General features: G+C 51.6%; 3 protein-coding genes across 4 annotated transcripts; all 3 read left to right on the top strand.

Moving 5' to 3' along the window:
- The first annotated feature begins 2,717 nt into the window (after positions 1 to 2,717).
- LOC109734013 (NDR1/HIN1-like protein 3) lies at positions 2,718 to 3,979 on the top strand. Its single transcript, XM_020293224.4, has one exon. It carries the CDS (start codon positions 3,044 to 3,046, stop codon positions 3,731 to 3,733), a length of 690 nt encoding a protein of 229 aa, XP_020148813.1. The 5' UTR covers positions 2,718 to 3,043; the 3' UTR covers positions 3,734 to 3,979.
- Positions 3,980 to 5,668: 1,689 nt separating this feature from the next.
- LOC109734009 (uncharacterized) lies at positions 5,669 to 6,812 on the top strand. Its single transcript, XM_020293221.4, has one exon. It carries the CDS (start codon positions 5,915 to 5,917, stop codon positions 6,563 to 6,565), a length of 651 nt encoding a protein of 216 aa, XP_020148810.1. The 5' UTR covers positions 5,669 to 5,914; the 3' UTR covers positions 6,566 to 6,812.
- A 4,288-nt stretch (positions 6,813 to 11,100) lies between these two features.
- LOC109734014 (photosystem II reaction center PSB28 protein, chloroplastic) lies at positions 11,101 to 13,016 on the top strand. Of its 2 annotated transcripts, none has more exons than XM_020293225.4 (2): positions 11,101 to 11,325; positions 12,360 to 13,016. In XM_020293225.4, exons 1-2 carry the CDS (start codon positions 11,121 to 11,123, stop codon positions 12,830 to 12,832), a joined length of 678 nt encoding a protein of 225 aa, XP_020148814.2. In that variant the 5' UTR covers positions 11,101 to 11,120; the 3' UTR covers positions 12,833 to 13,016. The 2 variants fall into 2 exon arrangements, with proteins under 2 accessions (XP_020148814.2, XP_045085273.2); XM_045229338.2 differs by having other exon boundaries at positions 11,101 to 11,331.
- Positions 13,017 to 13,020: the final 4 nt, after the last annotated feature.

Below are 13,020 nucleotides of genomic sequence, written 5' to 3'. Positions count from 1 at the left end.
TTTCCTCCCCCCTTGCTGGATCAAGAAGGAGGAGACGTCCCCGCTCCGTACGTGTGTTGAACGCGGAGGTGCCGTCCGTTCGGCGCTAGGATCATCGGTGATTTGGATCACGACGAGTACGACTCCATCAACCCCGTTCTCTTGAACGCTTCCGCTCGCGATCTACAAGGGTATGTAGATGCACTCCTCCCCTCTCGTTGCTAGCATCTCCTAGATTGATCTTGGTGACACGTAGGAAAATTTTGAATTTCTGCTACGTTCCCCAACAGTGGCATCATGAGCCAGGTCTATGCGTAGATTCTATGCACGAGTAGAACACAAAGTAGTTGTGGGCGATGATTTGTTCAATTTGCTTACCGTCACTAGTCTTATCTTGATTCGGCGGCATTGTGGGATGAAGCGGCCCGGACCGACCTTACACGTACTCTTACGTGAGACAGGTTCCACCGACTGACATGCACTTGATGCATAAGGTGGCTAGCGGGTGTCTGTCTCTCCCACTTTAGTTGGATCAGATTCGATGAAAAGGGTCCTTATGAAGGGTAAATAGCAATTGGCATATCACCGTTGTGGCTTTTGTGTAGGTAAGAAACGTTCTTGCTGGAAACCCATAGCAGCCACGTAAAACATGCAACAACAATTAGAAGACGTCTAACTTGTTTTTGCAGGGTATGCTATGTGATGTGATATGGCCAAAAGGATGTGATGAATTATATATGTGATGTATGAGATTGATCATGTTCTTGTGATAGGAATCACGACTTGCATGTCGATGAGTATGACAACCGGCAGGAGCCATAGGAGTTGTCTTAATTTATTGTATGACCTGCGTGTCAATGAAAACGCCATGTAATTACTTTACTTTATTGCTAACCGTTAGCCATAGTAGTAGAAGTAATAGTTGGCGAGACAACTTCATGAAGACACGATGATGGAGATCATGATGATGGAGATCATGGTGTCATGCCGGTGACGAAGGTGATCATGCCGCGCCTCAAAGATGGAGATCAAAGGCGCAAGATGATATTGGCCATATCATGTCACTTTATGATTTGCATGTGATGTTTGTCATGTTTACATCTTATTTGCTTAGAACGACGGTGGCATAAATAAGATGATCCCTCACTAAAATTTCAAGAGATGTGTTCCCCCTAATTGTGCACCGTTGCGAAGGTTCGTTGTTTCGAAGCACCACGTGATGATCGGGTGTGATAGATTCTAACGTTCGCATACAACGGGTGTTGACGAGCCTAGCATGTACAGACATGGCCTCGGAACACAAGCAAAACACTTAGGTTGACTTGACGAGCCTAGCATGTACAGCATGGCCTCGGAACACAAGAGACCGAAAGGTCGAACATGAGTCGTATAGTAGATACGATCAACATGGAGATGTTCACCGATGATGACTAGTCCGTCTCACGTGATGATCGGACACGGCCTAGTCGATTCGGATCATGTATCACTTAGATGAACACAGTACAGACGCAAGTGTTCATATACACGCGCATACACTCACCTCTATGAACGCACCCACGTACACCCTACCCCTATGAGCACCTCCGAAAGACTGAACCGTAGCCGTAGGCACCTCGTCGTCGACGGGAACGTCTCCTCCCACTTAATGCGCATCGCCGGAAATTCTGAAATAAATGCGAGCACCAGGATTTGAATCCTGGTGGGCTGGGATACCACAGTCCCTCTAACCATCCAACCACAAGTTGGTTCGCGTATAGGTTATGCACGTTGACTACTATTACTATTGGCATTTCATTCTAGTTTTACTTGGGTTTTAGTTAATTAGTTTCTTGCGATTGAAATGAAGTATATTCCGGTTTGCTATCTAGTTATCTTTTACTTGCTTAATCTCGGGTTTGGATATAATTTTCATAATTTTGATTGGAGTCTCAATGTTGTTTTATTTAGGTTTCATCAAGTCTTAAGAGGTAATTGAAAAGGTTACATTTTATTCGGTTTAGTGCGTTCTTCTTTTTCAGAAAAGGCGTATCATTTGCTTTCCAAGCAAACGGAACCATGTATCGCTGAAAATGAAACCAAAGCACACTTTCCATCTACCCCTCCGTTCGGAATTAGTTGTCGCGAAAATGGATGTATCTAGAACTAAATTTTAGTTCTAGATACATCCATTTTCGCGACAACTAATTCCAAACGGAGAAAGTAGAATCCTAAGGCGATGAAGATAGAATTAGCATAGAGCGAGCACCCTGCAGTTCCGCGTGGAAGGGACAACATTCAAGAAACCTCTATCCTATAGTCAGCAAGTGCCTTACTGACACCATATACAAGTCAAACATGGTAAAAACAGCTTCATTGTAGTTTCAGAATTCGAATTCCAGATTTGTTCAAACCATGCTTGACATTGATCTTGTTTTCAAGATTCCCGTCATCCTAAATCGGGTCATAAATCAGACTTAAGGTACAAAAGATAAAATAATACAAAGCGTTGGAATCAAGAAAGCCAACTATGGAGCCATCACTAACCTTTAAAAAAAAACTATGGAGCCATCACCTCTTTTTTTTTTCGGGATCTATGGAGCCATCACCAACAGCAGTTGATGCCTCCAGCTCGACCACGCTCTGCCAACGCGCTCTCTTCTTTTGAAAGAAAAGAAACAAAAAATACAGAAAACGCGTAGGAGCGCTCTCTCTCTCTCTCTCTCTCTCTCTCTCTCTCTCTCTCTCTCTCTCTCTCTGCTTGGGACGTTTGGCGAGGCAACCACCATGGATGCCGTTGCCACGGCTGAGAGCGAGAGGAGACGGATAACAACCAACGGTCACCTTGTCCTTTGTTCACGACCCACTGGCCTGCCCAGCAGCAGGTCTTCTTCTTGGTCTCCTCTGCTCACATCTGGCCGCGTCCGAAGACCCACACCCTCGCCACAAGTCTCCGCTTCCAGCTCCAGCCCCGCCCCCTTCTTCTCCCCTCGCCGTGCGCGCTCCAGCTCCACGCTCCTAGCCGAGCCACGCCTCCACCCGGAGAGATCCACCCACCAGCTGAGCTAAGCCAGCGCCAGCGCCAGCCATGGTCTTCTGGGAGCGCGACTGGTGGCGCAAGTGGTGGGAGAAGCGCCGGGGGGACTGCTCCGACTGCGAGTGCAGCTGGACCACGGCCATCGTCTGCCTGGTCATCCTGGCCGTGCTCGGGGGTGCCCTCGCCCTCCTCATCCTCGCCTTCGCCGTCGTCAAACCGCCCACGGCCAGCGCCGACGACGCCCTCCTCACACGCTTCGACCTCGCCCCGGCCCCCAACTCCACGTCCACGGCGAGGCCGCCGCTCCAGCTCCTATCCTACAACGCCACGGTCACCGTCTCCCTGCGCAACCCCAACCTGCACTACGGCATCACCTTCGGGGCCGTGGCCGCGGCCTTCTCCTTCAACGGCACCCGCTTCGACGAGTCGGGCACCGTGCCGACCCTCGACCTCGGCGCACGGAAGGAGACCACGGTGCGCCTCAGGGTCGGCGCCGTCGGCCGCGCCCTGCCCAAGCTGCCGGCGGCCGGCGCGGCGGAGTTCGCCAAGCAGAAGGACGCCGGCGTGTTCGACGTGGAGGTGCGGCTGGACACGGTGATGCAGTACAAGGGGCGCAAGGCCAAGTGCCCCCTGGGGATCGTCTGCCCGCTCCGGCTGCAGCTCGTCGACCCGGACGTCGCCGCCACCGCCTTCCAGAAGACCAAGTGCACCATCCTCAGGGCCAAGATCTCCGGCTGCTAGCCCTCCCGCCCGCCGTTGCCACCACTTGATTTGGTTTGGTTTCATTTCCAATTGTAAAAATCGGTTCTTGCTCTGTGTTCTTCATCAGTACTAGTAGTGGAGAACAAGCATCGATGTCTCTTCTAGTGTCACCCAAAGAAGGAATTTCCGTCCCCTAGCTGGTGTAACTGTTGGTAGATTAGAGAGAGGTTGCAGAACTAATACTGCAGAACAAGCAATATTTCTATTCATCTTTCACAAAGAAAATACCAGATTATAAATATAAATATACATAAATCCAAAATAAATAAAAGTTAAAAAAGAACACAAATGTTAGAAATAAATAAATACGGGAAAATGCGAGAAATTTATAAATTCGGCACATGGGCTGGCGAAATGGCTCTTATTCTTTGCTAAAAGCGGAATATATTTCTATAAGTTCTTTTTTCATACATTAGGAACATTGTATTTACTTTCTACCAATTTACTACATTTAATAATAGAATAATGTCTATTTAGAAAACAAAAGATATTTTGAAAAGACAAAAAATAGAAATTAAAAAAACACAAAAGTTAGAAATAAATAAATATGGGAAATGTGGGAAAATTGTAAATTCGGCACATGGGTGGGCGAAATGGCTATTATTCTTTGCTTAAGATAAGTGAATTACAAAAAACACCAGATTCGCTTCAGATATTTGGATTTGCCACCACATTTCCCCGCCTCCCCAAAAGTCTACAACTCTAGTGGTAAAAAAAAGTAAACACCGATGACCGATTTGGACCATTTTAATCCGATTTGTAACATGTCAGGCTCGCAGGTCAGTGCCACGTGGCACTAAGAATCAACAACGTTTGTTCTCACCATTAAGTCAGATGTGGGGTTTAGGGTTTTTAAGTCAGTGATAATGTTGTTCATATCCTCAGGCCCTGGTAGAGCTGGCACACCTGTCTCCTTAGCCTTCTGAGCTTTCAACTCCCTCCACATGTCTTTCCCTATGAACATTTCTGACATGGTGCTCATGAGAAGACTTGCACGTCTTGAACAGATAATTGAAACCTCGAATAAACATATTCTTCTCCTTCTTGGAGTCATCAGCAAAACTTCGGTAAAACAAGATGCATTTTAGATTCATCGGCAACCCGTAGCCGATATCAATGCCGCTCTACCATGCCCAAGCACCTTTTCCTCCATTTCGTGGCCGCACTAGCCATCCCTTTAAACCCTCTCTTCTCTAGCGCCAACAAAGCCCCCCTACCCATCCACCCATCAAACTCTTGGATTATCCTCGTCGGCCAGGATGGCAATGGGCCGACCCGGCCCTGGCCTTGGACTAGGCCCCTGTGGCCCCAAGGCCAATTTGAGAGGCCAGGGGTCGACCCATATAAAGAATAGTCAATGGCCTCGTTGGTGCGATGGGTATTTCGTGTCTCAAATTCGGGTCCTACGACAATGCCGACGCGACAAAGATTGCAACTACTGTGAGATATAAGACTGTAAGATGAACTGACCCGGCTGGCCCGGTGGGTCACCCGGTGCCGACTCTGTTGACCTAAATCTCATTTGAGACCAACCCACATGACCCATTGGCCTCAAATTTATGGGTCACGGCAGCGACCCGGCCCATTCCCATCCTGACTCGTCGGACACCGCAGCATCAACCGTGTCGTCCTATCTCTGGCTCATTCTTAGATTCGGTCCTGTGTAGGATTATTCTCGCCGGTGTTCTTTGTACTGCCATAACCATAACAGCTAATGAATAGATCGGAAGTTTCTCGGAAAAAAAAATCCTCGCCAGTGATGCCGCAGCCAACCGTGCCATTCGCAGAATTGACTGACGCCCGAACCATTTTCGGTCAATTTCAAATAACAGTCACGGAAAAAAAAGTGAGCATGAAACACGAGTGCTCCAGCACTACCAACTGGCCGGAGCAGTTGCCATGTCGTAGCCAGAGCTCAGATGACCAACGGTCACCTTCTGCTTGCACCCTTTGTTTATACGACCCCACTGGTCTTGGTCTTGGTCTTCTTCTTGCTCTGCTCTCGTCTGGATGGCCATTGGCCACAGCCACAAGACCCGCTCGCCATAAGTCTCCGGCTCCAGCCCCTCTTCTCCCCGCCCCTCCTCGCCGGACTTCCCGCTCCAGCTCCACGCTTCTCTCGCAATCTCCATCCGACCAGCCAGCCAGGCGAAGCGAGCCATGGGCACCTTCTGGGAGTACGAAGATTGGAACTGGAAAAAGATCGGCATCTGGGCGGCGATCCTGCTCGTGCTCGGGGGCGTCCTCGTCGTCCTCATCCTCGCCTTCGCCGTCATCAAGCCGCCGACGGCCACGGCCGAGGACGCCCTCCTCACGCGCTTCGACCTCGCCCCGTCGCCCAACGCCTCCAACTCCACCACCGCGAAGCCGCCGCTCCAGCTGCTGTCCTACAACGCGACGGCGACCGTGTCGATGCGCAACCCCAACCTGCACTACGCCATCAGCTACGGGCTAGTGGCGGTGGCCTTCTCCTTCAACGGCACCCGCTTCGACGAGTCCGGCACCGTGGCGGCCTTCGACCTCGGGGCCCGGAAGGAGACCACGCTGCGGCTCAAGGTGGGCGGCGTCGACCGGGCGCTGCCGAAGCTGCCGGCGGGCGGCGCGGCGGAGTTCGAGCGGCAGAAGGAGGCCGGCAGGTTCGAGGTGGAGGTGCGGCTGGACACGGTGATGCAGTACAAGGGGCGCAAGACCAAGTGCCCCCTGGCCGTCATCTGCCCGCTGAGCCTGCAGCTGGTGGACCCGGACGTCGCCGCCACCTCCTTCCAGAAGACCAAGTGCACCATCCTCCGGGCCAAGATCTCCGGCTGCTAGCCGGCGGCCGCCATTGGCGCCGGATGATCTGATTCCATTCCATTTTCCTTTCATTTCCTGCTGTAAAAATCTCCTGTTGCTGCCCGCCGTTCTTCATTATTGCTACTAGTGGATGCAGAGCAAGCATCATTAATTTCTCTTCTAGTTTCGCCCAAAGAACAAATTTCGCCTGATTGATTGATGTGTCCGTTGGTAGATTAGAGGGTGCTCTCTCTATGACTGGAATATTCGATGCTATGATTGATGATTGGGTGCTTGCTCTGTCTCTGTGCTGATTTGGGGGGTTAGAGCATCTCTAACAGACTTCTTAAAAACGCGCAAACCGTAAAAATCCGACGATCATACGGGTTTGGTCCGTTTTTGGGCAAGACCAAAGCCCGTATAGTCGCCCCGGCTCATAACTCTTTTTCGATGGCCCGGAAGAACCCTCCTCGCGCGTATAACTACGGGTTCATGGCCGCGATACGGGTCGAAACCATATCCCCCATCGCTGCGATTCCCCATCCCCCCTCCTCTGATTTCTCGCCGCCGGTGACCTAAATTCGCCGCCCCCGCCCACCGATCTGCCACGATGTGGGGCGGGATGTGGAGCTCTGGCCGGCCGGTGGCGGCGAAGACCTGGAGCGCAAGCGTTGCGTCGCCACCGATGCAGCGCGGAAGCGCTCGGCCCGACGGTACACCAACTGCGGGCTCGAGGTGTCGACGTCCCTCCTCTGCCGCGAGATGGAGGAGTATGACCCGCCAGGCGCGGCGCTTCGACGCGGGGAGCTCTTCCGGCGCGCCGCCGCTTCCGGTGAAGAGGGAGCCCGGCGAGCTTCCGTTGCTCCGCGCCGTCAAGAGGGAGCCTGGGCTCAGGCGCCGCCGCCCCACATCGTGAAGACGGAGCCGGGGGAGGAGCCCCTGCGCGACCGCGGCGTCATCGGCCCGGAGGCCTACCTCGTCGGGCCCGACGTGGACGCCTTCGAAGCAGCGCGAGCATGAGGAGGAGGAAGCGCGTCGCCGGCGGGACGAGGAGCTCAATGAGCTCCTCTATGAGCAGGCGCTCACTGCCGTGCGCGAGTTCGATGCCAAGCAGGCGGGATGGCGCCGCGAAGCCGAGGAGCAAGACAAGATGTACATCGATCTTGTCTCCGACGACGACGACGACAAGATGTACATCGATCTTGCCTCCGACGACGACGACGAGTGAGCGTCGTCGCCTCCGCCGCACCCGGAGAGCTCCGGTGAGCTTGGTTTTTCGCTAGTTTAGGATAGGGCGGCATGGCGACATAAAATATCTTCGAAGTGTAGCGATGATCAAACTATGTATGCAGTGTTGTGTTCTTTATTTCGTCCGGGAATGTTTTCTTTTCCAAATTTACAGTTTCAATTGCGGGTTCTGTTCGGCCGTAGCCGATTTCGCTCATCAAACCTCCGATTTCTCGGTCCTTATCCGCGACTAGAGATGCTCTTAATTTGGGTGGATTGCAACGACTGTTGGATGATGGATAGAATGTGCACTGCATTGTAATTTCGTTGATGTTGCTAGGAGGAGGAGTTGCCATGACTTTGAGGGTTGATTAGTATGGTTTGTTGGGGCATGTTGGCTCTGTCGGGCGCACAAGGTGGAGGCGGCTAAACCTAAACTGAACGCAGGGTTGTTGAGGCCATGATTGGCGACTGACAGAGAGGACAGGGCAGCATTCTACTACAGAGACAACGACAAAAAAGGCGTTATCCGGGAGTCTAAATGTCCTTCGTCTTCATCTCTAACAGTTATATAATGCTTGCGTCGCTGTAACGGTAAAGAACACGTTCAGAAAGCGCGTGGCAAAGTTAAACAACACGTTGAGTACAACCGAGAGAGAAACAGACAGAAAGACAGTCACACCCCTTTTCTTTCTTTTTTCCAACCGGGCATTCCATTTCCATTAATTTCTCAACGGAAAGATAAGAGCAACTCCAACGCGTCAATCCAAACGGATGACGATTTTTATCCGTTTTTTGTCTGTTTGGATCGTCCCAGCGGACATCCATGTCCGCTTTCGCGTTTGGGTTGGCGCTTTTGAGTGTTGAACACTGGCCTGACACTTTTTTATATGACGTGCAAAAAGAAAATAACACACATATTTTGAAATAAAATATGATAATTAAACATTAATGCCGGCCATAAAGGCCGGCGAGAGTCCATGAGTCCACTTTTACATTAACTAAAACATTAAATAAAACTAAAAACTACGAGGAGGCGTCCTCGTCCTCGTCGTTGGGGTCTGTGAGGTTGATGAGCGTCAGCGTCGGGCCAGCCCAAGTGAATGCCGTCGACCAGGCTCTAGCGACGTCGTCCGCCGCCGACTAGGCTGGCCCATCACGGGCAAGGCGCTCCTCCTTTGCCTTGCGCTCCAGCTGCTCGAGGTACTCGCCCTCGCGGCGCTCCTTGACCAGCCTTCGCTACCGCCATTGCTCAAGGTAGGCTGCTCCTGCGCCGGCCTCGCCCCTACAAGACCGGTGGTGTGCTGGCCCGCTCGTGCACCACCCCAGCTCGACACGGGCCCTACCACCAGCCGCCGGCCTCGCCCCTACAAGACCGAAGTACCACCAGCCGCCGGAGCGGCAGGCAGAGGGGAATGTGAATCCACGGACTCGCCGATGAAACCTGGAGGGAAAAGTTTGCCCTGGCCAACTATGATTAGGAAAGGAAACAAACAATCTGGCTTACTCCATATCGCCATTTTGACCAATGTAATGCAAAACCATATACTATAAAAGATACCCCTAGAAACTTGTTTCGGTCACAAATCCAATGGTATACTTTGGCGTCGAGCATCTCCAACAGCCGCCCAATGCGCGGCGCATTAAAAATCAGAATACAGCGTCGGGTGAGCCAGCTTTTGCGCGTGGCGGTGCGCTAGCTCCAACGGCCGCCGCAAAATAAAGTGCGCCCGAGCCGCTCCAGCAGGCGCGCTATATTTCATCCTTTTTTTCCTTGACGCCTACTGTCTGAACTACGATTCGATACACATTTGGTTCCGATGATACAAATGTGAGATAGTTCGTCACATAGCCTGCTTCTACGATACAAAATAGTGCATAGATAGTTCATAGTCCTCTACTACGATAGATAGATAAAACGAAAAACTACTACTATTCGTCATTCTCCGGTCTGAGCGTAGGCGTCAAGGAACCGCTCGTCGTTGGAGTCCCAGGACGACGCATCTCCTAGCGCGATGTTGAATTTAGCGACCGCCTTCCGCGTTCGCTTGTCCTCGCGATAGGCGGCTCCCTCCTCTCCTCCCTCTCCGCCCTCCTCTCGACGAAGAACTATTGCTCGTTGATGGTGTCTTGCAAGAAGCGTTGGCGTCACAGCGCCATGGCTTCCTCGTCCATCTCGAGCAGGCTGAGACGGCGCTCCCGCCTCCGGTTCTCGCGACGATCCTCGTCGGTGATAAGCCGCGGGGGAGGCGCCAACTCCTGTGGGATCTTGAACTAAGAAATAGACCTAGCAGCTAAAAGAGGGTATCCTGAGCAATTGCAAGAATGGGGTTCATTGATATTCCTGGTATAGTTCCGGGAAGTTCATGTCCCAAAGGGACCGCCGGAGGCGCCACGCCGCAGCGTCGTACGCGCGAGCGCCCTCCTGGGCTGTGTCGAAGGTTCCGAGGCCGAGGCGCACGTCGCCCGACCGAATCTCGGCGGAGTAGGTGCCGGACGGACGCACGCGGACGCCGTGGTAGCCCGAAGCTCCCCGGCGGCGCGGCGGCATGGTGGCGCGGTGGTGGCGTGTCGGCGGCGAGGAGAGAAAGCGGTAGAGGGAGAGACGAGAGAGCGGCAGAGGGCGCTGCAATTTTATAGGCGCGCCAGACACGGTGCACCAAATCTAGCGCGCGAGCTGCCGCTTTTTCCCGCGCGCGCTAGTTTCCCGCCTCCGCTGGAGCGCGCGAAAACGTCCCCCGCGCGCTAAAATGCCAGTTTACCGCGCGCGTCTTTTGGTGCCGCCGTTGGAGATGCTCTTATAAACCAAAAGAGGGACTATTTTATTGCGGGATGATCTCTCTCTTTTTTGCCAAAAAATAGCATATGACAAATAGCTTGATAATAATATTAAGTTATTACAAAATTAGTGTTAAGTACACCATATACACTATATTCCCTTTTTTTGTAGGGGGTGCTTGTCGAGTTGGGCATTTCGAGGACCGGTCTCCATGAAGGCCTTAATTTTGAAAAAATCAAACTTTTCAGTTTCAAAAAATTCTGAGAATAATACACATGTATACAAGGATGTAATGTGTGTGTAAATTTTCAGAATGAAATACTTTCAATTACGAGCTGCACAAAAACAAATTACGAACTTTGAGGATGAACATTTTTAGCTCTCATTTTAACGTATTTTGATCTGAAAATTTACACATATATACATTATGTCTCTGGGTACCATTTGGCATTTTCGATGCTTGTCTAACCAGTTTTCGCCTATTTGCACTGGTCAACTTGTTTTTCTACTTGGGCATGCACGCAAATACCAAAAGATGCCAGGGTGGCAAGGAAAAACATTGACACGGATCGCCAGAGGGGCGGATGGATGGATGGCTGTGGTTGGAACACGGGGCCACCCAATCGCTCCTGCCATCATCTTCCTCCTCTGCACCACTCAAAACCACACCCCCTTCCATCCTCCCTCTGCGCCAGCCTCCCTCCCTTCCTCGCCCAGCCGGCCATGGAAGCTCTGGCCGTCGCCTCGCCGGCCGCGGCACGGCCGCAGCCCCGTCGACGACGCCTCGCCGCAGGTTCTTGTAATTCTCAGTCACCCAGCTAATCGAGCTGCATTTCCATGCCTAGTTCTTCTAGTTCCCTGTTGTGTATGTAGTGGTCACGTGTAATCATGCACTGTCTGCTCTGGGACTGGGATAGCCTAGAATTCGTTCGTTCAGAGAACAGGTACACGGTGACGGTGCATCACATCAGTGATAGCACCATAGACTGGGTGATGTGCTACGTGCACTGGTGTCTGTTTTTTTTTTTATCAAAGAAGGGTTTCCCCCTTCCGATTTTTATTACTGAAAACCCCAAGCATCCAAGCATCCAGTCTATGGTGTCTGCTAGGTGCGTCAGCACATGATCTGCCTCGCCTTCTTCCTCTGGACAGGGCAGGATGTACTTGGAAACAATAATTCTTTCAGCAATCTGCTTTTATTTATGACGACATACCAAAGAAATTGAAGCAAACCGAAAGTCACATTGCGGTTGTCCAAAGTTGCCGTCTCTAGTTTAGGCCCGCCCTTCGCATATCCTCGCCTCCGGTGAAGAAATCTTCTTATGCTTTCTTTATGATTTTTTTTTTCAAAACAAGCAGAGCCTTAATGATTTTAGATCTGAGAAAACCAAGGTTTTGCTTATGGATGCTTAGTTCCAGTTATGCATGATACTGCATTGCTAGGAAAGGCCGTCATAACATTACATAAGTCAACACTGCCGGAATCGTAATCGGTTCAGAACCCCATGGTAGGCTCGCAAATCGTAGAATTTTGAACCAAATCAGAATCAAAATGAACATAATAACCTTAATGTTTAGTTGTGAGAAAAGAAAGTCTATCTTTGCAGACAGTCAGTTTCTGTTATGCATGACAGTGCGCTGGAGGCCAAGTTGTGCTAGTCGATGACACAAGGGTTTCAGAATCTAGGTTGATTCTACTAACCAGAATCGTAGAATTGGTCCGAGCAATTTACATTGTAAAGTCGTAGAATGGACAACATTGTAGCGTGCACTATGCACCTCCAATAAGTTTCAGTATATGTATCTGACACCGTTCCTCATTTCCAGGTTCGTCGTGCCAGAGGAGGACAAGCCAGCTGCACACCTCCTTCAGCGGCGTCACCGTGCAGCTGCAGAAGCCATTGCACCCAACGACTAGTTCCCGGCGATCATCGTCGGTGGTGGCGATGGCGATGACGTCGCGGCCGTCGATCCAGTTCATCCAGGGCACGGACGAGCAGACGATCCCGGACGTGCGGCTGACCAAGTCCCGGGACGGCAGCAACGGGGTGGCCATCTTCACCTTCGAGCAGCCGTCGGTGTTCGACTCGTCGGCGGAGCTGGGCGACATCACGGGGTTCTACATGATCGACGAGGAGGGGACGCTGAGCTCCGTGGACGTCAGCGCCAAGTTCGTCAACGGCAAGCCGGCGGCCGTGGAGGCCAAGTACGTGATGCGCACCCCCAGGGACTGGGACCGCTTCATGCGCTTCATGGAGCGCTACTCCCAGGCCAACGGCCTCCAGTTCCTCAAGAAGTAGCAGCCATCTCCGTCCATCCAATCCATCATCATCATCCATGAATAAATCTTTTGATTCTTTTTCTTCTACCTTTTCTTTCAAGGATTCCTGACAGAAACTACGTAGCTGCTATCTATAGCTGCATTGAGTTCAGTCATCACCGTGACTGCTGATTTGTGTCAGTGCTCTGTTGCTGCGTGCCTTATTCA

This window comes from Aegilops tauschii, chromosome 5 (assembly GCF_002575655.3).
Source record: "Aegilops tauschii subsp. strangulata cultivar AL8/78 chromosome 5, Aet v6.0, whole genome shotgun sequence".
NCBI classification, from domain to species: Eukaryota; Viridiplantae; Streptophyta; class Magnoliopsida; order Poales; family Poaceae; genus Aegilops; species Aegilops tauschii.
Note: the sequence above shows the minus strand (reverse complement) of the source record. Positions and strands in the feature narration are given on the sequence as shown.

What these genes read in the sequence shown, in the direction of transcription:
- LOC109734014 (XM_045229338.2), top strand. Translation starts at nt 11,121, where the DNA reads ATGGATGGCTGTGGTTGGAACACGGGGCCACCCAATCGCTCCTGCCAT. An exon ending in ACGCCTCGCCGCAGGTTCTT is followed by an intron (nt 11,332 to 12,359) that starts GTAATTCTCAGT and finishes CCTCATTTCCAG; the next exon opens with GTTCGTCGTGCCAGAGGAGG.
- LOC109734009 (XM_020293221.4), top strand. Translation starts at nt 5,915, where the DNA reads ATGGGCACCTTCTGGGAGTACGAAGATTGGAACTGGAAAAAGATCGGC.
- LOC109734013 (XM_020293224.4), top strand. Translation starts at nt 3,044, where the DNA reads ATGGTCTTCTGGGAGCGCGACTGGTGGCGCAAGTGGTGGGAGAAGCGC.